Raw genomic sequence first — 27340 nt, 5'->3', positions numbered from 1 at the left:
GCAGGATTAAAGGGGAGAAGCGGCGCTGGGATTGGACGGAGAGTGGGGCACACCTGCGCGGCGGTGGGCGGGGCGCGGGGAGGGTGTAGGGTATAAAAGGGGCCGCTTGGCGGGCCGCGGGTGTCGGCGGCCAGCGGCGCTTCCCGGTGCTGTAGTGCTGCCCCTCGCTGCTGCCGCCAGGATGTTCGAGGCGCGGCTGGTGCAGGGCTCGGTGCTCAAGCGGGTGCTGGAGGCCCTCAAGGACCTCATCACCGAGGCCTGCTGGGACCTGGGCTCGGGCGGCATCAGCCTGCAGAGCATGGACTCCTCGCACGTCTCCCTGGTGCAGCTCACGCTGCGCTCCGAAGGCTTCGACACCTACCGCTGCGACCGCAACATCGCCATGGGCGTCAACCTCTCCAGGTGCCGGGGGCGGCGGGGGGGTCCCGCCGGCGGCGGGCGAGGAGCGGGCCCCAGGCGCAGGGGAGGGGGGCGTGAGGGGGCGGTGTGGGCCGCGGGGCCGCGCTCGCCGTCCTCGGGGAGCGGCTCTCGGGGCGGGTGGGAGCCCCTCAGAGCCCTTCGGGCCCCCCTTCTCAGCCCATCCCCCATTCTCCTCAGAGCTCTCGCGCCGTTTTTTTCGCGGCCCTCGCGCGCGCGCTGGGGGCCCGGCGTTTGTGACGTCACTGCCGGCGCCGAACGCGCGGCGGGAAATGGCGGCGGAAAAAACTTCTAGTCCACCCGCTCCTGCTCTGTCCGCCTGCAGTCGTGACCGCGACCTGCCTCTTCCCCCCCCGCAGCATGTCCAAAATCCTGAAGTGCGCCGGGAACGAAGACATCATCACCCTCCGGGCCGAGGACAACGCGGACACGCTGGCGCTGGTGTTTGAAGCACCGAGTGAGTGATGGAGCTGGGGGCTATTTGCTGCCGTGATGGTGTTCTCGGGTAGTATTCGCAGGCCAAGGAGATGCCGAGATGCGGAGAAGGGAGAAGAAACACTTCACGAGTGGGAGGGGTCACCCGGTACTTACACTCTTGAAACAGTCCAGAGGTGTCAGCTTGGCCAGTACTTTCCTTGTAAGAAAAAGACTCCTTAGGCCGCATGCGGATGCCCTTGTGTTGTGGTTTAGCCCCAGTCAGCAGCCAGGCACCACGCAGCCACTCGCTCGCTCCCCCCTGGTGGGACGGGGGAGAGAATCAGAAGAGGAAGAGTGAGGTAACTCGTGAGTTGAGATAAAGACAGTTTAACAGGGAGAGCAAAAGCTGCGTGCAGAAGCAAAGCAAGGCATTCATTCAGTACTTCCCACGGGCAGGCGGGTGCTCAGCCATCCGCAGGACAGCAGGGCTCCATCACGTGTAATGGTGACTTGGGGAGACAAACACCATCACTCCAAGTGTCCCCCCTTCCTCCTCCTTCCCCCAGCTCTATATCCTGAGCATGGCGTTGTATGGTACGGCATATCCCGTGGGTCAGTTGGGGTCAGCTGTCCCAGCTGTGCACCCAGCAGAACACAGGGGGCTGAAATGGTCCTTGACCAGTGTAAGCGCTACTTAGCAACAACTAAAACATCTCCACATTATCCCCACTGTTTCCAACAAAAATCCAGAACACAGCCCCATGCTGGCTACTACGAAGAAATTTAACTCTATCCCGGCTGAAACCAGGACACCTTGGCAGGTTCCTGTCCCCTTACAGCCTACAAAAGGCTGCTTGGGTCGCTTCCAGATTTCTAGCTCTAATTAAACAAGGTGGATCTTATTGTTGGAATTGAGGTGGCTTTACCTGTGGGGGGGGAAAAAGGGGGCAAAAAATAACTTCAGGAAAATAACTTCTCAGAAACACTTGGTCATTTATGCCTTGTCTCTTTAGATCAGGAAAAAGTTTCTGATTATGAGATGAAGCTGATGGATCTCGACGTGGAGCAGCTCGGAATCCCAGTAAGTGGTGGTTTGGGAGAGTGACCACACTGCCTCTCAGAAAGGGGTGGTTTCCCACATTCGCATTAGAGTCGGCATCTGAGCCTGTAACAGAGCTTCCTTTGGGAAGACGAGACCAACTCGAGCGTGGTGAGTACACCGAGCTGCTTGTTAAAGCTTCGTTGTGACGCCTCCTTCGCAGGAGCAAGAGTACAGCTGCGTAGTGAAAATGCCTTCCGCTGAATTCGCACGCATCTGCAGAGATCTCAGCCACATCGGTGACGCGGTTGTCATCTCCTGTGCAAAAGACGGCGTGAAGTTTTCAGCTAACGGGGAGCTGGGAAACGGAAACATCAAGCTGTCACAGACCAGTAGCGTGGATAAAGAGGAAGAAGCTGTAAGTTAAGCCTTCGTGGCTACTGTGGTGTCTCTGGGGTAGAGGTTTCTACTAATATAACTAATATCTGACATAGTGGGGGCTAAAGCTGGGTCGTTGGAGCAGGCGTTTGTCCAGTTTAGAGGCTGGAGGCAACAAATCGCTGCCAACCGTAGGCCCTGCAGTGCTCGGCAGACCAGGGTGGGGACTAGCCCTGACCGCCTTTGCTTGAGGTGTCTGAATTTGAGAGGCTTGAGGAAGGCGCTGCTTGAGGAGGCTGCGTTTAGGGAGGCCTAACCTGGCTGATGGTTTTCTAGGTTACAATAGAGATGAATGAGCCGGTCCAGCTGACCTTTGCTCTGAGGTACTTGAACTTCTTTACCAAAGCCACTCCCCTGTCACCTACAGTCACCCTCAGCATGTCTGCAGATGTTCCTCTGGGTAAGTAGAAGCCGTTCGACTTGAAAAACCCTGTAGAATGCTGGTGCCTTAGAAGGGCACTAAAAGCTCTTGACTGAATGGCTTTTCTGAAGACCCTTCTGAACAGTGGTCTCTCTTCTGAACTCTACTGAATTGTTTCTTTCCCCCCCCCAGTTGTGGAGTACAAGATCGCTGATATGGGACACTTGAAATACTACCTGGCTCCAAAGATTGAAGACCAGCAGGAAGGCTCTTAATCGGAGTGGGACTGAGCGGGAGGTCTGGTCGGCTCTGGAGGGGACAACCGAGTCGGGGGAGGCAGGGCAGTGTTAGCAGTTTCAGTGCGCTGGAGCATCGAACGAGCACTGTTAGGCATGTTGTGTAGATATCTCTGTAAATATTTCTCAACTGACTATTTTGCTACGCTGGTGTCATTGGAAATAGGAAATCTTGGTTTTTCTACTCTGTCCCTGTACTTTTTTTCCAATAATATCTTAGGTGCTGTCTTAAGGTGAGATACCCTGCTCCTCTTGCCTTGTGTTCGAGGAGGAGGGCGATATTTAACTTGGGTAAAGATGTTTCCTCAGGTTTCGCCTGCGGAGCTGTAGTTGGCTAGGGTTGCTGTTCAGTTACACCACGAGTCTATTTGTTACTTCATTTATTTTTGAAGCAGCTATTCTAACTGAAACTTGGAAAATGGAAATAAAGAATATAATTCATGGGGTTTTATCCTGTTTAAATGCGGATGGATGAATGGGTGCTTTGTCAAACTACACTGTGTACCCTGGCTCTGCTCGCAAAGGGACTGCGACAGGTGAGCTTGTGCTTTCCTGCACTGCTGTTGTGCTTCAGCCCCAGGTGAACTAAACACCCTGCAGCCGCTTGCTTGCTGCCCCCACCCCAGTGGGATGGGGGAGAGACTTGGAAGAGCAAAAGGGGAAAAAAATGACCAAACTTATGGGTTGAGGTAGGAACAGTTTTATAATTAAAATTAAATAGTAAGGATTATAATTATTGTGATAATGTAATAAAAGGGGGAAAAAAACCACAAATGATACAACTGTGCACCATCCACTGACTGATGCTGCCTGTCCCTGTGCTGCGATTGCTGACAGCTCCTCCCAGTGAACAGACTGGGCATGGTGTTCCTGGCCCTTTGGCCGGTGTGAATCAGCTCTCTTGGCTGTGCCCCCTCCCCTCCCGGGTTCCCGGCAGAGCCTGGGAGGCTGGAGAAGTCCTTGACTAGTACAAGCACTGCCCAGCAACAACTAAAGCAGTGGTGTGTTATCAGCATTGTTTTCATACTAAGTCCACAGCACTGCACCAGCTGCAGGGGAGGAAACTGACTCTATCCCAGCTAAAACCATGACACCTGGCGTTCCCAGCTTCTGCTTTGGTTGTTGAGATGTGCTGAAATGGAGGGGTGCGGTTAGCGTGAAAAACAGCCATGATGCTGCTCCCTTTTTGCAGGGGAGGTTTGTGAAAGAGCTTTCCCTGTGGATGATCAGCTCTGGCAGAAGCCGGGGCTGTTCCTGCAGCCTTCGCCCGCCCTTGCGGAGCTCCGGCGGTGTCGGGGCACACTGGCGTAGCAGTGACTGGAAGCGCCTTGGTCTGGCGGTGAGCTGTGGGAACCCTTCCGGGTTTGGGCTCTGCCATGTCTGGCTCGATGGTGTTAAGCTGCTCCTCCACAGGCCTGCGCAGGTTGCGTCCGTGGTCCTGCGCCTTACGCGCTTCTGCTGCCACGTGTAGTGCGCTCACCTGTGCCGCAGCCACTCCTCATCGAGGGGCCTGGTGATCGTGGTCGTACTCTTGACGAAGATACAAGGCTCACAGGATGTTTCACCCTGAAGGTTTGATCATCATAAAAAGGAGGATTTGAAAAGAGTTTCAGGCAGCTACTGCCTTTTTTTCTTCACTTACTGTGTTGGTACCAGCCAGCCGTAAGTCCTTTACCCTCCATCGGAACCTGAGTGACCCCGCTTTGTCACGAACGAAGAAACACTGAAAAGCAATTCCTTTGCCTTGACCAGCGCGACATGGTGCAGCGCTTCTAGGCTCTGAAGAGCTGTGGGTGCGTTTATTTCCGAGGAGGCTGTGCACTTCCCACCAGTCGGCCCTGCAAGAGTATCTTGAGCATGAACTGCCTGCAAACGACAGTTTTGGAAACCCAAGCTGGAAAACCCCAACCGACTGATCAGAAGAGTCTCACAAGGTGGCAGTACTGATTAAGAAACAAATTCTGCTGCGTCAGAACGATATGGCTTCTCTGTGATAGAAGCTCGTCCCTGCTCTAAGCCTGGGGAACGGGATTTCTTAATGCAGGGGCATTAACTCTTGACTCTTCACCCGTAGCAGCGCTGCTTTGTTAGCAGAGGTGGTTTAGGCTGTGGTTTCCTTCCGCGGTGCTGCAGGCAGCTCCCTGCGTGGTTTTCAGCTCCCATGCTGAGCTCTTATGTCTCCAGAGCGTACCCTGCTTATTCTCCTTAACTTGCTGATTAAGTCAGTGCCTTTAAGAAAACATCTCAACAACACAATCTTTACCCGTCCTAAAGTTTTTCAGCAATTGCTGAGTTACCCCCCAGCGCAGCACTGGTGCTACCTTAGAGAACCAGGAGGCTTTTTTCACTCCAAATGCGATGCTTCTGAGACTGGATCGCCATCGTGGTACCCGCAAGTGAGTATGTGCTTCAGCAAAATCAAGCTTGTCATGTTGAAGTCGGGAAGGACTCTGGGTTTCCATGATGTGCCCAGAGCTGGGCTGGCGATTGAAGGAAATAATTTTGGCGCAATCTCCTGCTGCAGTGGGAATTACCAACCTTTTATTTGTGCTGTTCTACTCATAAACACGTTGTAAAAATAAACCAAATAGTTTAATTGCTCATTTTTGCAACTGAAATGGCCAAATTGAGTAGCCTCATGTTGTAAGAAACACCCTTCAACATAAGTATCTCGGCACTTGTGCCTTGACTCGTGTACCGGCTGCTTTCTGGACAAGCCCTTCAAGAAGCTGAATGTTTACTCTGCCAGGGCCATACCCAAATAATCAAAATTAAGGTGTTCCCTTCTCAAAAAAAAAAAGAAAACTAAACTGGGGAGGCTTAGTAAATGCTCTGTGTGTTTCCCCATGTTTGAGTAAGCCTATGAAGTTTATATATTTAGACTTTCTTACCAAGGAGAAAAAGTAAGGGGGAGGGAGAATTCTTGGAACTGTAAGGAGATCAGGCTTTTCAGGCTCTAAATCCAGTGTGTGTTTTATTCATTTACAGGAACAGGGACCGTGGTGATTCCTGCCGTGCCTTGTTTGGAGCTGGAGGAAGCAGATCCCCAGCTGTGTTTCATCTGATGTGTTAATATTGTCCCAGGTGCTAGAAATAATTTTCTGGCTGTAGCTTGTCTGTCACACACTCAGCCCTGGCGGAGGGCTCTGCTGTGACTGACAGTTTCGTTATGTCCAGTTTTTCCTTTAGAAAATCAACTTTAAGCCTAGGAGCCGTGCCTATGGATGTGCTCTTTCATAAACCACCTGCAAACGCAGCCCTGAAACGGCAGAAGCTCGGGTGGGTCTCGTGTGACGCAGGCCTGGGCGACCAGGACGAGGTCCCTGCCCGCCGTAATGCCAGCCGCTGACCTGGAGCGCGGGGCTGAAAATCACCCAGCGGAGCCGAGTCAGCAAGAGGCTGCTGCCATAACCTGGAAGGAAATTGCTGTCATAGGAATAAACTTCCTGGGTTGTTCCGCTGCCGGGGCAGCGCGGAAGAGAGGTGGCAGCGGGAGAGATGGGCTTGCCCAGCAGCACAAGCGGCAGGTAACCGGCTCTGGGTGTTCGGTAATGTTCTGATGCCGCGTGAGGCAGGGCCTGCAGTTTTGGGGGGTTCCCAGACATGTTGTGAACTTCCTGTTTAGCAGCAGAGAAACCATTGCAGGTCTGGAGGGGGGGGGGGGGGGGCTGTGTTTATCGTGTTAGGGGCAAGGTTTGGGCTCCCGAAAGGGCAAGAAATGGCAGTCGCCTTCCTTCCTTACTCCTGGGCAGAGAGGGTAGGAAATATATTGCTCTGATTTCGGGGATAAAGAGGATTTTGGCTTGAAGCGCCGTGCTTGCATCGACTGGCGAGCTCCACTTGTGAGCCTGCGCTCTGCCCTGGAAGCCTTCCCCAAGGCAGTGCAGGTTCTGCCTGTGTTTGGAAAAGGAATGTGGTGCCTCACACTAGAAAATTTGGATTATAAGCGTGATTCACTATTTATTTGCCTCTTAAAGAGCACAGCACAGAGCTTGTTTCTGACCTTGTACCAATGTAGAGCACAAGGGGAGTGAAGCTTAGTGGACTTGAACCTGGCCCTTAAAACACTCTCTCAGACCTCATGGGGTTGTTTTTTTTGCATTTGCCCTTAACAGCCTCTTGTTGGTAAGGGAGGTAATAGGAAAGGCAAGTGTAAATAGGGAATAATTCCTAGGAAGCTGCTAGGAATAGCCTGGTAAACAATGGGACAGCCAGTAAGAAGTCCTGTGGTACTTGAGAGTAAAACGGGGCAGAATCAGGAAACTGGAGGCGTTTCTGATGTGCTGATTTCTTCTGGCTGCTTCCCCTCTTGCACATCTCCCCACTGGGCACGTAGGAGGCCTTGCAGGTGTTTGAGCACTGTGACCTGAAAACTGGTGTGTAAGGAGCTGAGGATGCGCATGGTCGGGGGCTAGAAGCGTTTTGTCTGTGCTGGGGGTTTTGCTACAAAAAAAGCAAGTTAAAGTTCAAGTTAAAGTTACAGCTGCGGGGGTTTAAGGTCAGAGCACGTTGGGGTTTTTTATAAAAGTCACATTTACTGCTGGAGGAGCAACCCTGACGGCAGGGGAATGCCAGCAAGTAGCAAGAGGTAGACAAAGGATTTTGGTTCAAGGGGAGACGAATATTTTGAGGAGATGCTGTTACCTTAGATGCTAAATTGTGTTATGGAAAAAGCGTCTTCGTCCCTTCCTGTTGGAACAGTTGGAATATGTGTTTTTGTTTTCTTCATTCCGTACTTTCTCAGAAGATAAAAAAAGCTGTTGAAGCTGGAAAGTGTGGGAAGCCCAGTTTCTGCCTCGCTCCCGGGAATCGTAGCCCTGGGCTGCAGCGCGGGTTCAAGGCGGCAGGACAGCCGACACCTAGCACATAGGTCCTGCTGGGAGCAGCTTCGGGCCCTGTCAAACGGCTCTGCGGTGAGCCAGGGCTGTCTTGGCAGGCCGGACCCGGGCTTCAACCCCTGAGAAGTCAGGCTCCAAGGTGCAGAAGAAAGCTGGCTCTGGCCCTCTCCCCGGGACTGTCACTTCTGGCAGCAAAACCACAGGGCTTGGCTTCACAGCGTGGTGAAATTGCAGGGCAGAGCTCTGGTGTAACTAAATAAAGCTCTACCCTGACTGCTGCCTCCCTCGCAGTGAGACAGACAAATGACCTATGCTTTTTAGCTCCTTGCTGGCTTTTTGGTTACCTCATACGCTACCCACTCCGTCCCCTCATCATGTTCCTTCTGAGTCATGACTCAAGCTCTCGGGAATGACAGCTCCATTTGATTCTAGTTTCCAGTGGGTTTTTCTGCAAAATAGATCTATTGCAAAATATCCGGCTGGTTGAAAAGCTGCTTTGTTTGTTCTAGTTTGGGTTTATTTGCTACTGTCCCTGTTTAGAAATAGCCGGACCTCAGACACCTCCCTGCTGCAAGTGTGATCTCCTTGCGAAATGAGAGCTGGTTTATACATTGTATGTTATTCTGGATTTTCTATCTCATTTTAAACACAAGTTTTACCTCAGTTTGGCTTTGTTTTCAAATATTGGCAAATCCCTGTTGCAGCTATATTCATGCTTTGGTACTTTAGGCTGAAATACAAAGCTTTATTTGAAAAAGGTTTAACTTTTGAAAGAACAACAAAGATGCCTTTTGGTTAGTATAGGCTTGGCACTTCTGTTTCTCTTCAGTAACCTGGTCCGTGTCTCTCAGACTCTATCATCCAGTCTGCTCTGATTTTTTTTCTTGCTATTCTTTGTTTTCCAGGTTCTAGCTAATGCCCAGGCTTCCTTGTAATGATGCCGTCACGTACAAATCTGAGTGCTGGGATTCCCAGTAGCAAAGTCAAATATTCTAAGCTCTCCAGCACTGATGATGGATATATCGACCTGCAGGTAAAAAGTGGGGCATAAAACCCCTTACTGCTGCTGCGCTGACTGTGAACGCCGAGGAAAGGCTGCTATAGCTTTGCATGTGCATGGGAGGCTGCTTTTTTGTGTTCACAGAGCAGCCTCAGCTCAGAAGGGTACAAAGCGAGCTGCAAGCCGCTGCTTCAGCTCTCCCCCTCCAGAAAGCCCATAGAGCTTAACTGGAAACGAGATTGGCTGTTTAACAGGAACAGATGCGTTTCTTTGGAGGGAGGTGAAAATCGGAGCAGGCCTGGAAGCGGTGGGTGTAAACGCTGGCTCAGAGCGGGGTCCCCATGGGTGGGACTCCTCGCAGAGCAGCCGTCAGAGCCCTGCAGCAGAGCTGCTGCTGCAGCTTATCCCATGTCACCTCTGCCAGCTGCGGGGTTTGCATCTCCGCTGCGGTGGGAGGAGAGCTGTGCCCCTGGGTTAAGCTGTTAAGTGTTAATTTGGGACTTTTTTTCATCCAGTTCAAGAAGAGCCCACCAAAAATCCCCTACAAGGCAATTGCACTGGCTGTTGTGCTCTTCATGATCGGGACTTTCCTCATCATCATAGGAGCCCTTCTCTTGGCAGGATACATCAGCAAAGGCGTAAGTGGTTTGATCACACTTGTTAGGGGTTTTACATTGCTTGCCTGCTCCCCAAAGCCTGCCATGAACCATCATGTTCAGTGTAGAAATTGAGAGCAAAAGGCCTATAAGCGAGGAAGTAATGCCTGCCGCTGCCTGGCTGGTGTTTGACAGCCCTGTTTCTCTGCCAGCAGAGCCCTCTGATGTCTTCAGTTGGCGAGGTTGGTGCAGGTTCATAGCTGGATTGGAGTTTCTCTGGCGTACAAGTTTCATTTCAGCGCTGTGTCCTTGCAGCGGTCAGCTTGCTGTCCTGGAAAAACAGGATTTATGATCCATTGAAGGGGCATCTGTTGTTCACAGCTGACTTGGTGCTCCTCCATGGCACACTTCTTTTACCTTGAGCTGTACAGAATTGCTTTGCAGTTGGCAGCTGCTGCTTATCGTGGAAGCAGCAGCGTTTTGGCTGTATCGGAAGCGGTCCAGGCACAGAGAGAGCTCGCTCTCAGCCAGGCACGCAGCGCCCAGCCCGTGGCTGCCAGTTTTGCAGGGTGATTAGCGTTAGGAGGAGCCACCCCTGAAGTTCATTTGAGGGTTTCCTGTAGCAAGGAGGAGATACCAGGGAGAGGACTTAGAGCTCAGCCTGAAGAAAACGGAGATATTTCTGGTTTAAGATGAATGTTTTTGTCAGCTAGCCAGGCCTTAGGGATGAACAGCCGAGGCAGGGACTGAGGAAAGAGGAAAGATGCACACACAGACAACCCCCCAATAGAGATCTCCTCTTAACTGTGCTTGCACCTCTCTCCTCTGCAGGGAACAGACCGTGCTATCCCCGTGCTCATCATCGGGATCCTCGTGTTTCTGCCAGGCTTCTACCACCTGCGCATTGCGTACTACGCTTCCAAAGGCTACCGGGGCTATTCCTACGACGATATCCCAGATTTCGATGATTGAACAATGTATTTAATTGCGTTATAATTAGGTTGGCGGTAAGAGCTGTTAGTTACCCTGGAGGCATCAGAGGGGGCCTGTGAGGTTGTAGATCATCAGTCACAAGATGCCAGTTCCTGGTTTTTGAGGTGTTACAGGTTCTTCGGTTGGGGGGTGTGGGGACTTGAACAGGGAGTTGACCAAAAGGATTGCAACATTAGGTGGGAAGAACATGTGGTTTATTGTACTTTTTCCTCTTTTGGTTAAATAATTCTGGTTGCTTGGAAGAAGCTGTTCTTGGGCAAGGCAATTCTAGCAGTTTTCCAAAAATAGATGAGCCAGTTTCAGCAGCAAAGCTTTTTGCTTTCTCTAACTGTTTTACAGAGCCTATTTTAGTTTTTGGTGAGCTTGCAGTTAGCATTGCGTTTACCTTCACAGACAAACACCATAGTTAAATTCTCCTGTTGCTCTCTGTCCATTGGAAATGATTCCGACCTACTTGTCCCGTGCTTGTCTAGAGTAACAAAAATCAGATGTGCACAAGAGGGGGGAAACTGCACTTGCGTGAAATAACTTGCACGTAGTGCGTTTCCTACATAACTCCCCTGATCAGGCGGACCAAGCTTATTTACTCAGCAAACACATTCTTCAGAAGCAAGCTGTCTCCCGTGCCACTGTTACTTTTGGCAAAATCTGCTTATCCTTTAAAAGGACTGTCGTTGGATTTTGCGTATTATTTTAAACAAACCAAATGGATGCAGGGAGAAGAATTGGAATCCGGACCAGGACTCACGTGTCTAAATGTGAAATCTCTTGGCTTTGACTAGTGTGGATATTGGAGACACTTGAATTCCCGCTGTAGTATGTATATTTGGAATCATTTTGTCCTTGTGCATAACTCCCTAGACCAGTAAAAAGAAGATCTGTGTATAGTTTGTACTGAATAAATCCCGTTTGTATTGTTTTGCTAGCTTCAGTGATAGGTTATTTGGGGAAAACAGACTGGTAGCTCTAGTTTATGTAAAGTAAAAACTGCCTGTCCCCTGAAAGGGAATGAACTCGGTGTCCTGGAGCACAAGTATGTGACAAGTAGTGATGGAAGTAGATGTAGTTAATACAAATAAACTCCGCTATATTCTGTGTAAGCTTGTCCTTTTCACATTCACAGATCTCAGTGTGCACTAAACTGTTCTGGGCGACCAGATTAAGGCTTTAGCTGAATCTGCTGTTGCCTACTGCTTCCAGTTGCTAATGTAGTCACTCCAATCAGCATTAGGCTGTGCTGAGCCAGCAGCTTTGGAACAGCTCCATCTGCTCTCCAGGACCCTCGGCTGGCTTTGGGCAGAGCTGGGGACCTGGGATTACCCTCTGCAGCGCAGCAATTCTGGGTGCAGCTGGACAACGTGCTTCTTCAGAAGGTCAGGATTGGCTTTTTGAACCTCACATGCAGTCCTTATTAAATGTACAAAGATGCCAGACTTCAAATTGCTTTGTTTTGGGGTTCAAATATCCAGTTCCTTTTGTTGTGCAGCATAACAGGAGCGGTGCCTGTTGGAACGTGGCTTGCAGGCTGGTACTGATACTCCAGAACTGTCAGGTGTGCCTCGTGTGGCTGGAAGTTTTTGAAAGGCAAAGGAGCAGAGCAGGTCCACGAGATGTTGAGAGGGTGGATGAAGGCCTTGCTCTGAAAGCACTCTTAAAATTGCTTTTTTTTCCTCCTCCGCTGTTCTAGATTAAACCCAAAGCCTGAAACAAGATTTTTTTTTTTTTTTTTTTAAACATCCATCTCTTCCCTTGTTTGACTTAACTGGCTTGTGTGTGTGCCAGTGTTGCACTCGGATGGACTTCAGGATCTCCCCTTCCATCTCTGAGGGCGACAACTACGCGTGTTCTCTCCCGCTCTGCTGCGTCACGCTGGCCCTTGCCCGTCGCGCGTCCCCGACGCGCTGGCCCCTGGGCCGATGGCAGCCCTGCTTCCCAGATGTCACGTGCTGCCTGGCAGCAGCTGAAATGTGTCCATTAAAGCTGGGCTGGCCAGGAGAGTGGCTGCTGACGCAAAACCCATGAATTGGGCTCTATTAGGGGATAAGAATGTGGGTTTGTTTGGATTTTAGGAAAGGGGAGAGGAAACGGAAGGGAAGTTTAGATGGAAAAAGGGGGAGGGAGAAGATGCTTTCAAGTGGGGCCGATAAGAGGCAGAAAGTTGGGAAGCCTGGGCTGACTGAGAGGGATAAGTCAATGTAGAGGACAGGAGAACGTGCTGGCATTTCTGGAGGAAAGGCAAGCAGTTAATTTATTTTTTATTTGACAGAAGCAAAGTCCTCGGGCAGCACAGTGTATAAATAAGAACAGTCACTGCCCTACTGCTCGTAGGGCTTTCTGTGTGAGGGATGGCTGCAGGGAAGTTTTTCTCTCTACAGGGATTGTTTTATATCTAATTTGGACAACAGGAGGCACTTCTGGGAAAGAAAAGGTATGTTGACCTCTGGGAAAATGTAGATTGAGACAACTACATTCTTGAGGTTGACATATTTCATTCTAAGCATGGTTTTCCTCCAGAGTGTAAGTCTCTAGATAATCAAATGTCTATTAATCGTTTAGCTGTAGTGTAGCTAATAGCCAGGGTTCAATTTTGTCTTGCAAAATACATGAGTTTACATTTATTTCAAGAGAGAGGAAAAATTTACTGCAAACGCTTTGCTTTTCTGAGCCTGGTCCATACTGCAGCAGCGGTGCCACTCTGGTGTAGGTTTGAGTGTAATCAGTGCTGACGGCTCTTTTATTTGCTAAAACATTACAGAAGGCTGAAGCTTTCCTCCCAAATGGGGCTGTGGCCATTGCACTGCTGTTCCGGTCCCTCTGCACTGGTACATCACAATAGCATCTCGTCAGTTTTCATCCCACCCCTGCCGCCCTGTGGACCTGTGCGTGTGCTTTGCGTGGCTGCCTTGGCTGCCTTCCCTGAGCTCCCGGACTCTGTAGCTGTATCCTTCCCTTGACCCCAGGTGTCAGCTGGTCCCGCCAAACCCTGCCGTTAATGGCTCTGCTCCTCAGTTCCTCTTCTGTAAGATCATGGGTGTTGTGGGTTTGGGGAGAACTGACTCACCACAGTGGCGAGGGTGATGGGAAAACGCTGTGAAGAAGTTTCTGGTTCCAGAGCAGGGCTTGCATGACAAGTAAGGCACTGGCCGAACGCTGATGAATGAGGATAATATTGAATAGCTATTTCCTTTATTGAGCATCATCCATTCTGGGCACTCGGCAAGGCAGCTGTCTCGGAGAAAAAAATAGTCAGCATTTATATAGCTTGATGTGGTGTTATTATGCACAGAAGCTCTGGTGAAAGAACAGGCGCCCATATTTTAGGCTTTGCTCTATTTACGAGTGCTTAAATTCATGTATCCTCGGTGATGTTCTTCTGTTGCTGTTGTAGGGTGTATTTGTACAATTATGTACTTAATTTAATACCATAAAGTTGCTGGAAAGACATTTGGCAATGTCATTCTAGAGTCCTCTGGCCTGAGCTACCAGCAGTCCCAGAGAAATAATTTACAGTGTATAATTTACAAAAGCAAAAACTCATTTTAAGTAATTATCTTGATCATTTTATTTTTTTTTTACTCTCTGGAGTGAACAAAGCTAATTGAAGTTCCCAAGAATCCTCACATCACAGGAAACTTCCCTTTTGTAGACAAGCTGTTCAAAACATCTAGGTGAACAAACTGCGGGGAGCAAACAAGGTAGCAGTGGAGGCAACCTTGGGTAGCTGCAGACACTAACTACAAGCCCTGGAAACTGATGCTAAATCCAAAATGGCTCTTTCTCTGCTCCTTGCTTGCAAGGTCTCGCTTTTCATAGCATCTTGTGCTCCCCAAGGCAGAATGGGGCCTGTCCTTTCCTCCCCAGGAGGCTCCTTACCACTGTCGGTGGTGCAAATGCCACCAGCTGAGAGAGAGAGATGACCACCACTGGCTCCTGGCTCAAAGATGCCATGTGTAACTACTTTTCTAATGCTTCCCACAGCCAGCTTCCACCGAGGAGGGAAGTCAGGCAGCAGACTTGTACCGAGTGGTGACATTCAAGTGGAGAGCTAAGGAGTCAACCTGCTACCCACGTGCTGGCTGGGGGACCTCGGGGGGCTCCCAGGAGAGGCATCGCACCCGGCGATGCTGCTAAAAGCAGTGCGATGGTCTCTGCCAACGCGGGCACTGCATAAGGCTGAGGACAGCGAGGGTTTGCAGCAAGCATCGCATCTGATGCTGCATCTCCAAGGTCATGGCTAACGTCCCTTTTGGGAGATCTGTAGAAGGATGCCTGCCTGAAAGGGGCTTATGGCAAAAACAGGAGGGATGGAGATAAACTCAGCAGTGGAAAGGAGCAATAGGAAGAGCCAGAATTATCCAAAGCGTTGTGCAAATGGCTCTCAAACCCTTGAAGAGGCTCAAAGTGTGCTTCTGTAGGTTGCTTGAAGTGACAAAGGGAGTGGTGAGGTGTTTCACCAGCCTGGAGATGGTGTCTGAGCTTTGAGTCCAAGTGAAGCTGCAGCCCTGAAGCGCTTATCACCCTATCCTGGTCTCTCAATTCTTGTTTGTTTTAAGGCTCATGGAGCCAGCAATGTTGTGCTTTTTACGGGCTCATGATTTTGCATCTGTCCATACAAAAAGCCTTGTAAAGAGACATGATTCCTCTATAGGGACGCAGCTGCAGGCACTGCGGTCCAGCCCTGGGGAAGCAGGTGTTAAGTACTCCAGGCAGCAACTTTACTTGAGCTATATATTTTTTTTTGGCATCCCTGCTGATCCTTCTCTCTGAGATTCTCCATGTGCTTGTGCTGATGAAGGTTCAAGGGATGGGGAGAAGAGCAAGGCCTATTGCTGGTCCCATGGTGATGTAGCAAGAGGAAACGAACTTCTAATTCCTTGTTTGTCTTTTCTCAGCAGTGATTTGTATTTTCCTCTTTTGATAACCTCATCCACGAGGCCTGGCTGGATGTTTGTCCGCAGTGTGGGGTGTTTGTAAGGAGGCTGGGCTGGCCAGCAGGTTACTTAAACATATCTTAGAAGTTGTGTGAAACATCTGCGGAGATTTGGGGGAGAAAATGTGATGACTCACTTGGCGCACACTGGCTACGACCCTCGTGCTATAAATAGAGCCATAAAGCAAATGCTTTGTTTGAGCAAACAGCACAATCTGCAACAGCATCTCTAGTGCTTTTCTGGTACCCGTCATGCAGGAACACTTAGACCAGCCCCTGCGCTCGGGGTTTGCTTGCTTTCTGTCAACGGCAATTAGCCAAATTCAGCAACATTTGCCACTGAGAGGCTCAGTGCTGTACTGCTACTCTTACAGCAGTATGGATTTTGCTTAACGTAAAAGACAACGTAAAAACCCTGCAGGGCAGGAAGAAATGACTCGGCACAACAGTTTTGTCCCTTCTAATCAGATTTGTGCTGCGCTCCACTTACGCCGTGGTCTAAAACAAGTTTCTCTGTGCTCTCTCCATACTCCTCCCCCTCACGCCTAGTCCTTAAAAGTCCCAAGCATCAGCCCATTCATACAACTGCCCCTCGCATCTTCTGCCTCTCCCAAAACTGCTCCTTCAGCTTGCCCTGGCCCATCCCTTGGGGTGTTTGTCCTGCTCTTCCCAGCAAGCTCTCTACCTACAAAGCACCTCCTGGGCTCCTTGGCTGATCCAGCCTTTCCACTTGGCGCTCTCCTCGTTGCTGTACTCTGGAGCCACAGCTCATCAGTTTAATGGGTAAGTGCTAATTGCCTGGCCCTCAGATCTCTCTGGCCTCCCTACTGCTAGCAGAGACCTTTGGTTTGCCTCTTCCAGCTCGGGGAAGTCATCAATCCTGCCTTCATTTTCTGCCTTCTCTACCTGGTGAAAAGAAATCGTCTTTGCCTTTTTCCTAGAGCTCTGTGTTCAGCCCAGCTAAGCTCTCGTGCTGCGAGGCAGCTGGCGTGCTGTGCTCTGCGCTCCCCGTGTGAAATGTGGATGTGCACGTTCACAGCGTTTCCTTTCTCCTTCCTTAAGACACAAGCAGCTGGAGATTTTTAGGAATGCTGGATTTAACTAAAAATAGCCCAGACAGTTCAGCGAGCCATAACAGATTCCTCCCTCCCAAGAGAATTGGCTTTGTTCCGAGATGGAGCCAAGGGTCAAGGAGGTGGGAGGGGGGAGAGATCTTGGGGGAAAAAAAGGTTAATTGTGGATTAGAAATTATTGTTTCCAAATCACTTCATTGACTGTTTTGCTTCTCCAGGCTCAGGCAGACTTTGATTTGTACTGGTTAAGTACATTTTACCTGGAGGCCTTTCCTTCCATGCTTTCACCTGTGTCTAGGAAAGTGTTAAGAAACTTCTTTTAATTGGAAGTAAGGTCATTATTAGGAGGTCTTTTTTGTGGCCTGCATGGACAGAGTTTACTCGTGACAAGGATCAGGAAGCAAACACTTCCTTCCTCTATGCTGTACCTCTGTTGGATGCTGTCCTCCACCCCTGGAGCCGCATCAAGGCTGCTCTTGGAGCTTGCCTCTCTGACAGTAACACGGACCTATGAGATTCACAGACAGCTCTTCCAGCCCTGCTGCAATTACAGTAAGGAACAAAATTGCGATGAATCTTCCACGAGAGGACCCTTTCTGCTCCTGTGAAATAGCAGTTTTGGCACTGAAAACATAAGTTCTGTGGAGGAATCACCATTTCAGCCTGGGTTGTTGAAGGGGGGAAAAAATCCTCTAGTCGCCACTAGTTAAATTTGTTTTGAAATATTTACTTGGACTGAAGTAGTAGCTGCTCTTAAGTCTTTAAAAGATTAGCTGCCTGCTAGTCTTTCGTGCCTGCAACCATTCATTTAAGCCGTTGCTGCAAATCATGCTGTTAACCTGTCATGCAAGGTTTTAACCTTTCTTTCCATGTCAGTGGGAAATGCGTGGTTCACACAGTCTCGCTGACGTGATAGCGGGAAGCTAATACATCCGCAGTCAGGTCTTCTGCGTTCTTTCCCCAGCTTGAAAAGCTGCTTGAAGGAGGGGAAAGACAGAAAATGGATATAGTAATAATTGTCTGCTTTAGGACATTGCAAAACCTAATGAGGGGGCCGTAAAAAGTTTAGGGAACATGAGATGTTTGCAAATGCATCCCACCCCCCGCCTCTGTGCTTTTCCATGTACTATTACCAGGACAAATAATTCCTCTCCCTCCCACTGACCTGTCAGATAGGATGCAGCATTTCCATTGCGCTCCATCCTGATGTTTGCTTGCATTTGTCATACTGTGTTGCGTCATGTCTAAAGCAAGCGGTCAAACCAATTGGCCAAAACCCCGCTGCCCAGGGAGGGTTTGGCCATGCAAGAGCATCAGTTTCCGAGCCAAAAGCCACATTTAGCAAAGGTAAAGTCAGGTAGATGTAGAAAGAATCCTTGAAGAAAGCCGAGAGCTCACCTCAGCAAGGATTATTTCTTCTTCTCATACATGTAGTGTATTCAGTGTAAAAGGGAAAGATTAGCAGGTCCTTAAACCTGCAAATACCAGTTAGCATCACCATATAAATTTCTAGCAATTGTTTACATTAATGTCATCCGAAAAAGTCTAACACCTCCTATAATATTCATTTTTCTTGTCTCAACTCTTAACAGTTCATGTCACAGCGTGGTTTCTTCACTGCTATTTTGGGTGGTTCTTTCCCAGACAAATGCCTTATTTTCTCTGTACACTGCAGGTCAAGTGAATCCTCTTTGCCTTCTATTGCATGAGAACAGAGGCAGGATTGTAACATGGCCAGTTCAAATGTATGACTAAAAATAGGCCAATGGTTGGTCTCCAACTTCAAATTAAAAAAAAAAACTCTATTTGCAAAGGTTTCTCTTTGTTGAGCGACTGCATTTCCAATTGCTAAGAAGACACTTCAAAGTTCAGCTTAGAGACAGCTCGCGTTTTAATCCCTCCTATGAAATAAAGGAGACTATCTTTGACTTGCATCCGCAGTCGGCTGAGATACTGAAGGCTTGAAGCTGACAGCCTGCTCCACTCCGGGGAGTTTATCATCCCTTTAGCAGGGTCAGCGTACCAGGGTGCTGTCCTGCTCCGATGCTCCCCACCCTCCCAGTGGGGCACGGGCCCAGCTCTCGGGGAGTTAGGAGCAGGCGCGCATCCCTTCTCCCACCTCTGCTGGAGGGAAGATAATTTAACCATGGCAAGATAGGGCAGAGCTTGGAAGAACACTTCAGTGACACTGTGCTGGACAGTTTGGCTCCAATTATGGGTAGTGGAGAGGTGGCACTTCAGGCAGGGAAGGAGTTAACAAAATAAAGGGCAATTTTTGGGGGAGAAGTTGGAGTCCATTGTTCCAGGCTCTGCCGTGGATTTCCTTTTTATCTTTTCATCGCTGAGTCTTGGCTTTCATCATAAAAGGGGCTGGTAGTCCTTCCTCTTTCTATTTTTATTTAGACTGTGAGCCTTTCAAGGCATGGACTGTACCTTAACCTGTGTGCAGCGGCACAGTGGGAAAGCTCTGTCAGTGGGGAACTATAAATAGTGAGCCTGTCCAGCCCTGTGGCATCCATGCTTGCTATAATTGCCTGGTTTGCACTCCTGTGACAAGCATTAGTACAGCTGTCGGAGGAAGAAGGAACTGAAAAGTATTGCCACAGACAGTTTCCAGCTCGTGAGTTGCCTGTTCAGCTTTGGTTTGGGCCCAGGTCTCCCTCCTGCCTCAGGGAGTTCTTTTTCTAGCTGTGTGTGAAAGACAATTCCCGGCGTCTGCCCAGCGTGATTCGGACAGTTCGATTTGAGAAGCAGCTTTGTAAAGGGCTGGTTGTGGTGCTGCCGATTTTGACCTTTAACTCGTGCCTCAGCACCACGCTCATTTATTTTGTCTTTTGCCACTTGCTAGAGGAGGTTGATTCTGCAGCAATCGTTTTTCTATCATTCCTGACATCACTGTTACTGTATGTTCACATGAGGCATTAAATGAGTCATGGGGAAGTAGCGGATGAAAGTAATGACCGTCCTCCCCCTTTAAGCACATTGTGGATGTTCTCAGAACTGTTTGCAGGTGGGTTCAGGCAATGGAAGGTTAAAACAGGGGTTCTCTCTCTGCTATCACTTCTGCTGAGATATGAGTAAGCAACCACAAGGGTGCTGCTGCCTGCTCTTTGGCAAAGTAAAGGATCTTCATTTGAACTCCCAGTGGAGGTGGCTTAAGAAAACCTGTTTTATTTGTTCTACAAAATTCCTCTAATGGATTTAAAAATTATTTTGTGCACCATGTCCACCACCTTTTGGAAGTAGATTGGTCCTGCCTGTACACATCTGTCAACAGAAGCTGCCCTTTATTGCCCCAGCTTTGAACAGCCGTGCATGAACTTGATGCAAGGTGGCAAATCCCTGGTTGGGGACCATCTCTCCAAGTGACAGGCTTCAGCTGAGGGGTAGCTGCAAGCGAAACACCAGTGTCAATGTGCATGGACAAAGCAAAAATGTCAGGAGCTGTCAGCCGCGGGCTCTTGCAGTGCCTTTTTTGCTGCCACAACATCTCAAGAGCCCAGGGATGTGGCTCCAGCGGTTCAGCAGTATTGGCAGCTGGAACCTGGCAGAAAAAGAGAACAGGGAGGATAAATGTGTGCTGCTTTCCTAGCCCCCTCCTGCTCCCACTCTTCCCAAGATGTAAGGACTCTCCTGTGGTTAGTTTCAGGAGCTGTGCTTTTTAAAAGAAAACTAGAATGAACTCAGAGAGGTGACTAAGCCCATCTCCACCTTCCTCTGCCAAATGCAGGCCTTCCTCCTGACTCAGCACATTAAATCTCATCTCTTTGGTACAGCCCCTGAGGGACCAGACATAACAGCATCAATGAAATTAGCTTCTCGTCCAAATCACGAGCTGTCCAGTTGAGTTAGTGTTACTGTAAGCGTTCTTTATTACTCTTCCTTCCCTACCTTCACGGGAATAACATTTGGATGAATACCGCGTGGCCACTGTGGTCTGAGCGGCCCTACAGCAAGGAGCACAGGGAGCTGTTCTGGGTTGTTTGTACTGTGCTGGCTGCCAGATTCTGCTCTCCACTTACACAGTATTTTGCATAGACAAAGGTGAAGGAAGGTCTCCTCTGTCCAAAAACTACCAGAGGTAAAACCACCTTGATACAAACAGCAGGCATCCAACAATTCTGCAACTATACAGATTTTCCTCCTGCTCACCTATTGATTTATTATGTGAAAGCAGGCAACTGTAACTTTGCAACCCCTGCTGTTTATCTTCCTATATAGCAAGCACAGCAGTGCATCTGCCTCTTGGATTGCTGACTGAAGCCTCAGTAATTTGAGTACTTGGACCAAAGTAGTCTGTGATCCTTGGACTAAAAGCCCCATTTGCTATTAAGAGCACTTTGCACTAATTAAACTGCATAAAATTCTTCCTGGGTCTTCCTACCTCCATTTTGCAGATGACAGAACTGAGTATTTAGCTCAGATGACAGACCAGGAAGTATGTCATTTGTCGTTCAGTTTTAGAAATAGTTCTTAAAGAGAAGTAATTTTTTTTTGTTAACTCTATTTCCATATAATGGGGGGAGGGGAGCAATCAAGTCATGACTGTCCCCAAGACAAACTAGAAATTTATGTAGGTCAAGGAATCTTAAGTGGTGTCTTCCACTAGGTGGTGGTAGACAGCATTTTTTTAAGAAGGGTTTTTCACTCTCGCTTTCTCTAACTTACAGTCTGCCCAGTTCAGTACTCTCTTCCCCTTACAGTTACTATTTCATATTCTAGAGGAAGAAGCAAAAACATCACTGCTGGTGAGTTACATGGGGGGTTTTTGCCTTTTCGTGGGGAGCTTTCTTTCACCTCCTAGGCGGCTGTTGAAATACCAGGGGTTTCATTTTTATTTTGTGTAGTCCAGTGAAAGATACTCCCTGTTATCCACATGCATGTGTGCTGGGTTGTTCTTCACTCCTGGACTCTTATCTGTAGGATTCACATAAAATATTGTCCATCTGATATAAGGCAAACTTTTTTTTTATTTCCTTGTTTTATGTTGTTTAAACAAAACACAAAAACCCAAAACAAAAAAAAAACCCACAACAAACCAAACCACACCAAGAAAACAAGACAAGGAATTGGAAATGAGCTATGGATCCCAGACCCAAAACCATCATCCCTGGGTATAACTAGATGTGAAGTTTTGATTTGGTCTTTTGGAGATCCTGTACTCAGATCGATGATTCACATCCCCGTTGAGGCAACACTTTGGTTTAAAATGGAAATTGTGAGTAAACAGAAGGGATGTCAGCCAAAAAGATTTCAGCATTTAAATTTATGACGGTAACGTACATGCTGCATCTCGAGAAAACCCTGACCTTCTGTAGTCCTGTCCTTACCAGTTTATTTGCACAGACCCATGAAGAAACAAAACAACGCTGGCATGCTTGGGGAACATACTCGTTACAGGCTGCCCAGGCTACCGCAATAGTTGTGTTCTCTGGCTGCGGAGAAGGACACACAACCTGGGCTAAAGGCTTGACTGTCCCACGACACTATCTCCTTATGGAGAACTTTTAGCTCCACATGGGCACAACCTCACCACAAAATCATGTCCCTTCTCGCACGCTGTAGTGGATGTGTTGCAGTGATTCGGGCTGGCAAATATCACAAAGCACTGTTTGCTCGTGCACTCTCCAGTTGTTATTCCTGTGATTACATTAATACTATAATATTTATCCTGCATTATGAAAGCAAGCATAATGACTGATTAGTACAAAAAACAAAGGGAGGAACTGGGACTCCAGGACTGTAGTCTTAGCTGAAGACAGTCAGCGTTACAGGAATTTAGGCCAGTTAGGGCAATTACAAGAGGAATTCAGGCTCTATATTTTTGATGGACAGGTACTGGTTGAATTGGGAAGACTGGAATAAGCCTTCTATTGTGACTAATTGTCTAGATACAGCACACCTCACCTGTTCAGGTAAATCCCTGAGTGAGTTTTGAGGAGCTCAGATAATCTCCTAGATTAGATGTAGCAAAGAAAAGAAAACAACAAAAGGAAGGTGTCTCCTTTAGGATCTCAAAGGTCTGCACACGAAATGATTAATGACTGCTAACTTCTTCTGATAGCACTGTTATGAAGGATATGCATGGGCACATCCTTTGTCTCTGATTCTTCCAACTTTTTTAATGGTCCTGTGAATCATTCAGGCAGAAAGTCACTGAAAATTTTTATAAATACCTCATAGTTCTTCACTACATTTTAATACCAGAAATGATATATGCCAATAATCTCAGTAAAATTATTTTTACTTCTACATCAGGACAGTGCAATAGCATAAAATGGGCTGTGGCCCCCTGAACAAGTGAAGTACTGAGGTATGTTCTGAAACTTTACAGCTTGGCAGGCCACCTGGAAGGTAATTTATCTATTTAGGAGGAACAAAGGCCTGAAAAATGCTTTGCTGGGTTTGAGCCCATGGTTCCAGTGGGTCTAGCTATCTCAAATTCAGTTCTTGGAGCACTAAATCCACCTTGTTCCTGGGATTATCATGACCCCAGGTCTCTTTATCAGTCTTCAGACTGATACATATGTCTGAACTTCCCATTTGTGGATCTCTTGCTTACTACCTGTATTTCACTCTGCCATCTTCCACCAGGGGAGCGCAGGTTAGAAAATTGTAACAAAAAAAAGAAAGGAGCTATGTCTCTGCCAATGATTTCTGAACACAGGATGTTCTTGTAGGGATCCTGCATCACTGAACACATATGATCCATCTTCCTGTACAAACTCCTGTCAACAGTGAAACTGCAGCAGTCTCTATCAATCTTGCATTACTAAAATGTCCCTTACCTCATGGCTCCATGCTCCTCTACCCTACAAACAAAGGCTATTAACATTTAAAAGCTGCACTAACTCTATGTATATGTTTGGGATAAGGCCAGGTACTGAATAATGCTAAGGTATTGATATTCATAATCTAGAGCAGCAGAAGAGGTGCGTTGTGACTTATCCATGCCCTATATAGTTCTCCATATGGCTGATTTGAAAGCCTTTTAGAAGCTTAACAGGGAGGGTATTGCAGTGAATGTGGAAAAAATGATGCACAAGGATAAGAAGCACAAATGCTCCAGAGGCCCTGTAGGGTCTACGGTCTTAAAATAAGCTCCTGGGTTTTAATGGGATCTGAAGAAACCCTCTTTATAGGGGCAGCAGGATGGAAGGGTTCGGACAGCTGGCGAACAAATACTCGGTAAACACTCCCGGTAGCCAAACTCTGCACAAACAGCAGCTATTAAGGCAAAGACCTGAAAAATCAACAGAGAATTGCAGGTCTGGGTAAAATGATGCAATGGATTACAATTAGTGTCACTGGACTGGGGAGCACAGGCTTTCCTATCGACTTGCAGCTATGAGGCACCTTAATCAAATAACGAACGGGGCTGGTGGGGGAGAAAGCTCAGCATCAGTCAATATTATCTCAAGGACACCTACTGCAAATTAGCAGGCTGATGTTCGTAGCATGGTTTCACTGCGGGGCAGAAAAGGTAGAAATTACCAGAGGTGGCTTCCCAGAAAAGCATTGGGCAGCAGAAGGTTTCACGAGCCAGCTGGTTCTCAGCATGTCCAAGAACTACGTGTACTGGAAAGGGCAGAAGCCAAATTAAAGCGAGTTAAGGTTATGCAAATCCATTAGGAATTTCAGGTTCTGTGGAGGACATGAGAGCTGTCCATCTTTGGTATGGGGTATCGCAGCAGCAAACGTCTGTGGTATGTCTGAAAACACCCAGTTCCATGGGGTGGGGGGATTATGTCAGATTTGCCCCATCTGTCCCCCAGCCAGAAAACTGAAAATCTCAGAAAAGTGAGATTTTTTAGGAAGAGGGATGTGTGTGGGGTGGAGATGTCATCTTTGATGGTGGGGGGGAGGGGAGGGGGAGGCTCAACTTCCTTATCCTTCCTCATCCCCACCAAGCTTACTCTCCTATTATAAAAGCTGGATTTTTCCTAAAAAAAAAAACCCACCCAACACAAACCCCAGTAAGGGCCAAGGGTGAGCGCAGCCTGTGGTGACACCAGGTAAGCGCCATTTTCCCGGGGGCTAGGGAGAGACACGGAGAGACACACACACACACACCCGCCCCAGACGAGGCGCGCCGGTGGGACCGAGCCCCGTCGCGGGGCCGGGAGTCCCCTCGGCCCGCCCCAGCATCCCCGCCACCCCGGGGCCGCCATGGCGGTCGCGCCCTGAGGGGAGAAGGGCGGGAGGGTGGTGGGCGCCATCTTGTCGGGGGCGGAGCGGGGCCCGGCCCGCCCCGTGCTCTGCCTGCCGGGGCCGCCCCGGCCCCGCCGCACTCGCCGCTGCTGAACGCGCGGAGCGGAGCCGAGGGGTGCTGCAACCCCCAGCGCCATTACCGCCCTCAGCCCGCTATGGCAGGTGAGCCCGTCCTCCTTCTCCTGCGGGCAGGGCGCCGCCGCTCGCCCTCCCGTCCGCCCTGAGGGAGAAGCCTCGCCGGCGCCTCCCCCGCGGCGCTCTCCCCTTAGCTCGCCGCGGTCACTGCTCTCGCCTCCCGCCTGCTGTCACCTCCATCCCGGCCCCACGCCGCCGCCTGAGAGCCGCCCTCCATCCCCAGGCACCCGGGGCTCGCCTCTTCCTCCCCCCGGCGAGGTGGGTCGGGGCTCCCCGGCAGCCTCCACCATGTTGCCTGACCGTGGTTCACCTTGGCCGCGCGGCTCCTGCGCTGTCCGTACCTCTCCTCCTTTCCCTTTTATTTTATATTTTAAACCCTTCCGTGTTTTCCGTGCCGGTGTTTTCTGGCTCGGCATCGCCTCCAGCCCGTGCTGGGCGGAGGGGAAGGGCCGCAGGCACCTACCTGGGGCATGGCCTGGGCGGCGGCGGGAGAGGGACATGCCTGAGGAGGGCACCTGCGGCGGGCTCACCTGCCCTGCGAGGCAGAGACACCGAGGGCATCTACCCTGGGGGTGGAGGGTTGTCTTCTCTTCTATTGACATCATCTATTTAAAATTTTTTTTTCCTTTAATCTGAAACAAAATGGGTGGCAGAGTCGTAAGCTTGCAAATGGGATGGAGACATGCAGGTTAATTCTCCCCTGGTCATGAAGGGGTGGCCTCGCTTTCTTGTCTGATCCCGTTCTCGTGATATGCTTTGGGGGTTTTTCCTTCACCTTTTTATTTGTTTGATTTTTGTTGTTGTTGGTTGGCTTTTTTTTTTTAGTGCAGATCAAGTCAGTAAATATTTCTCATTTCTGCTTTTGACTTGTGAACCCCGTTCAGTATCATGTGTCATTTTCTTTTGTTTTAACGTACATTTTGGGTAGAAATAATTGATGTAGGTAGGGCAGAAAAATGCCCAAACAAAGCTTGTTGAAAGCCTTCGATTAGGTTTCCTTACTTAACAGATAAGGACTAACTACCCATGTTGTGCGTTTCTGTTGTTAGTGGCTTTGGCTTTTTTAATAAAAGATGGGAATGCAGGCAGAGGCTTGTACAGTTTCGTTCCCATCCTTGCATTCTGGGGCCGTCATTGTCATTCTGTAAACTGGGAAGATGAACACTTAACACAGTTTCGGGTCCCATGCAGCGTGTCCCTTAACCTTGCCAGGTAAGTGCAGGCAGGGGCTGACCCTGAAAGCGAGCTGCCAGCAGAGCCAGTAGAAGATTCTGGCAGGAAAGGGAAATCCTGAGATGTACTTAAGACAAGGTAAAGACCTCGCCTTTTAATATTTTCCATTTTATCATTTGTCTTATGTAGTGGACTCTCCGAGTATGAGTTCGGTGCCAGGTAAATGCTGGGCTCCCTGTCGATGTTGAACTTGACCAGCTGAAATAAAAATACCAAATGATCTGTTTTCACAGAGAGCTTAATATGTTTGTATATCCTCACTGCAGCACCGTGTTGTAGTTGAGCAAGATGTAAATTACCCAGTTTAAGCTTTAAAAAAAAAAAAAGCTGTTTTGGGTAGTGGTTTTACTGGCAGCTGGAGTTTGATGCAGGCTGTAAAACCTAGCGGAGAAGCACAATAAATACTAGAGCGATTAGCTGCTGATGTGCCGCACACTGCCAGGGCTAGAGTGAACCCTGCCCACCTTGATCTACCTAGTGATTTCACTATAGATAAGAGTATTGCAACAAGTAACTCAGGTCAGTAAACTGGAAAATAATCCTTGAGATATGTAGGGCAATTGGATTAGTAATTGATGAACTTTTACAACCCTACTCCTGGCTTCCAGTCATGATCCAGATAGCTTGAAATTAGAGCAGTATTAACATGGAGATGCACTGGAAGAAATTCAACCTTGGGCTACCAATGAGGTTAAACAGGGCCTGAGATTTTTATCATGGATTTAAACAAGCCTTTGGCATTAGTGAAGATGCAAATAGGAGTTGAAAATGTCAGAGCCCTGGGGATAAGGGAAGGAGGTAAGGGACTGCAGTTCTCAAGGGTGAGTTGTGCTCCTGCTGTTCCTTAATAGGCCACATTCATATGGTTTAAAATCCATCCCAGTCTGTCACTTGTCTGTAAGCCCTGCTCTTAGCTAGGCTTAGATTTGGTGAACTGCTTTCTCTAGGCACCTGGCTCTCACATTGACGTAAGGAGCTGGATGGAAATAAGGTTCTCCAAGTACGGGCCTCTTGCTCATTCTGCATCTTCGGTATGGAAACAAATCTGAAGGAAAAACAGCTTTTCAAATAGTAGCATAATTTGGGCTGCGGGTTGATGAATGTTTCCTTTGGTGACAGCAGCAGCTTAAGCAGCCCCCATCCATCACGGGCGGCACGCTCCCAGCCTTGCAGTGACCCCTTGGTGGTGCTGGTACCCCTGTACGGATGGCTGCTCGGTAGTGAGGTCAGGGAGCTTTTTTGGGTTAGCCCACAAAAGCCTTGGGTTTATACTGAAGCCAGATTTGTCTGGAGAATTTTTACCTGCTCCTCACCCTCCCTGAGCCATGGGTAGACCTGTGGGTACACCCCTGAAGCCATGCTG

The 27340-nt window shown here is 48.8% G+C and overlaps 3 protein-coding genes and 1 long non-coding RNA gene across 5 annotated transcripts in view; 3 read left to right on the top strand and 1 right to left on the bottom strand.

Moving 5' to 3' along the window:
* The first annotated feature begins 107 nt into the window (after window positions 1-107).
* On the top strand, window positions 108-3430 carry PCNA (proliferating cell nuclear antigen). The gene is made up of 6 exons (XM_064472868.1): window positions 108-402; window positions 777-874; window positions 1848-1915; window positions 2097-2291; window positions 2588-2711; window positions 2865-3430. The coding sequence occupies exons 1-6, from the start codon at window positions 182-184 to the stop codon at window positions 2945-2947; spliced, it is 789 nt and encodes a 262-aa protein (XP_064328938.1). The 5' UTR covers window positions 108-181; the 3' UTR covers window positions 2948-3430.
* Window positions 3431-6248: 2818 nt separating this feature from the next.
* TMEM230 (transmembrane protein 230) lies at window positions 6249-11495 on the top strand. The gene is made up of 4 exons (XM_064472869.1): window positions 6249-6495; window positions 8712-8839; window positions 9322-9444; window positions 10234-11495. Exons 2-4 carry the CDS (start codon window positions 8741-8743, stop codon window positions 10372-10374), a joined length of 363 nt encoding a protein of 120 aa, XP_064328939.1. The 5' UTR covers window positions 6249-6495; window positions 8712-8740; the 3' UTR covers window positions 10375-11495.
* Window positions 11496-12590: 1095 nt separating this feature from the next.
* Window positions 12591-25965, bottom strand: LOC135317138 (uncharacterized). Its single transcript, XR_010376244.1, has 3 exons — window positions 25208-25965; window positions 23893-23976; window positions 12591-19942 (listed from the first exon to the last, which is right to left on the bottom strand). It is a non-coding gene; the product is annotated as an uncharacterized LOC135317138 (long non-coding RNA).
* SLC23A2 (solute carrier family 23 member 2) overlaps window positions 24647-27340 on the top strand; it is a 58141-nt gene continuing 55447 nt past the window's right edge. The window contains exon 1 of one of the 2 annotated variants that reach the window (XM_064472862.1): window positions 24647-24771. The gene's annotated coding sequence lies outside the window, so the exon portion shown is untranslated. The remainder of the gene's footprint in view (window positions 24772-27340) is intronic. The other variant, XM_064472864.1, reaches the window with a different exon arrangement.

The sequence above is a fragment of the Phalacrocorax carbo genome, chromosome 24 (genome assembly GCF_963921805.1).
Source record: "Phalacrocorax carbo chromosome 24, bPhaCar2.1, whole genome shotgun sequence".
In the NCBI taxonomy this organism is placed as follows: domain Eukaryota; kingdom Metazoa; phylum Chordata; class Aves; order Suliformes; family Phalacrocoracidae; genus Phalacrocorax; species Phalacrocorax carbo.
This window is presented reverse-complemented; position numbering and strand designations above follow the sequence as displayed.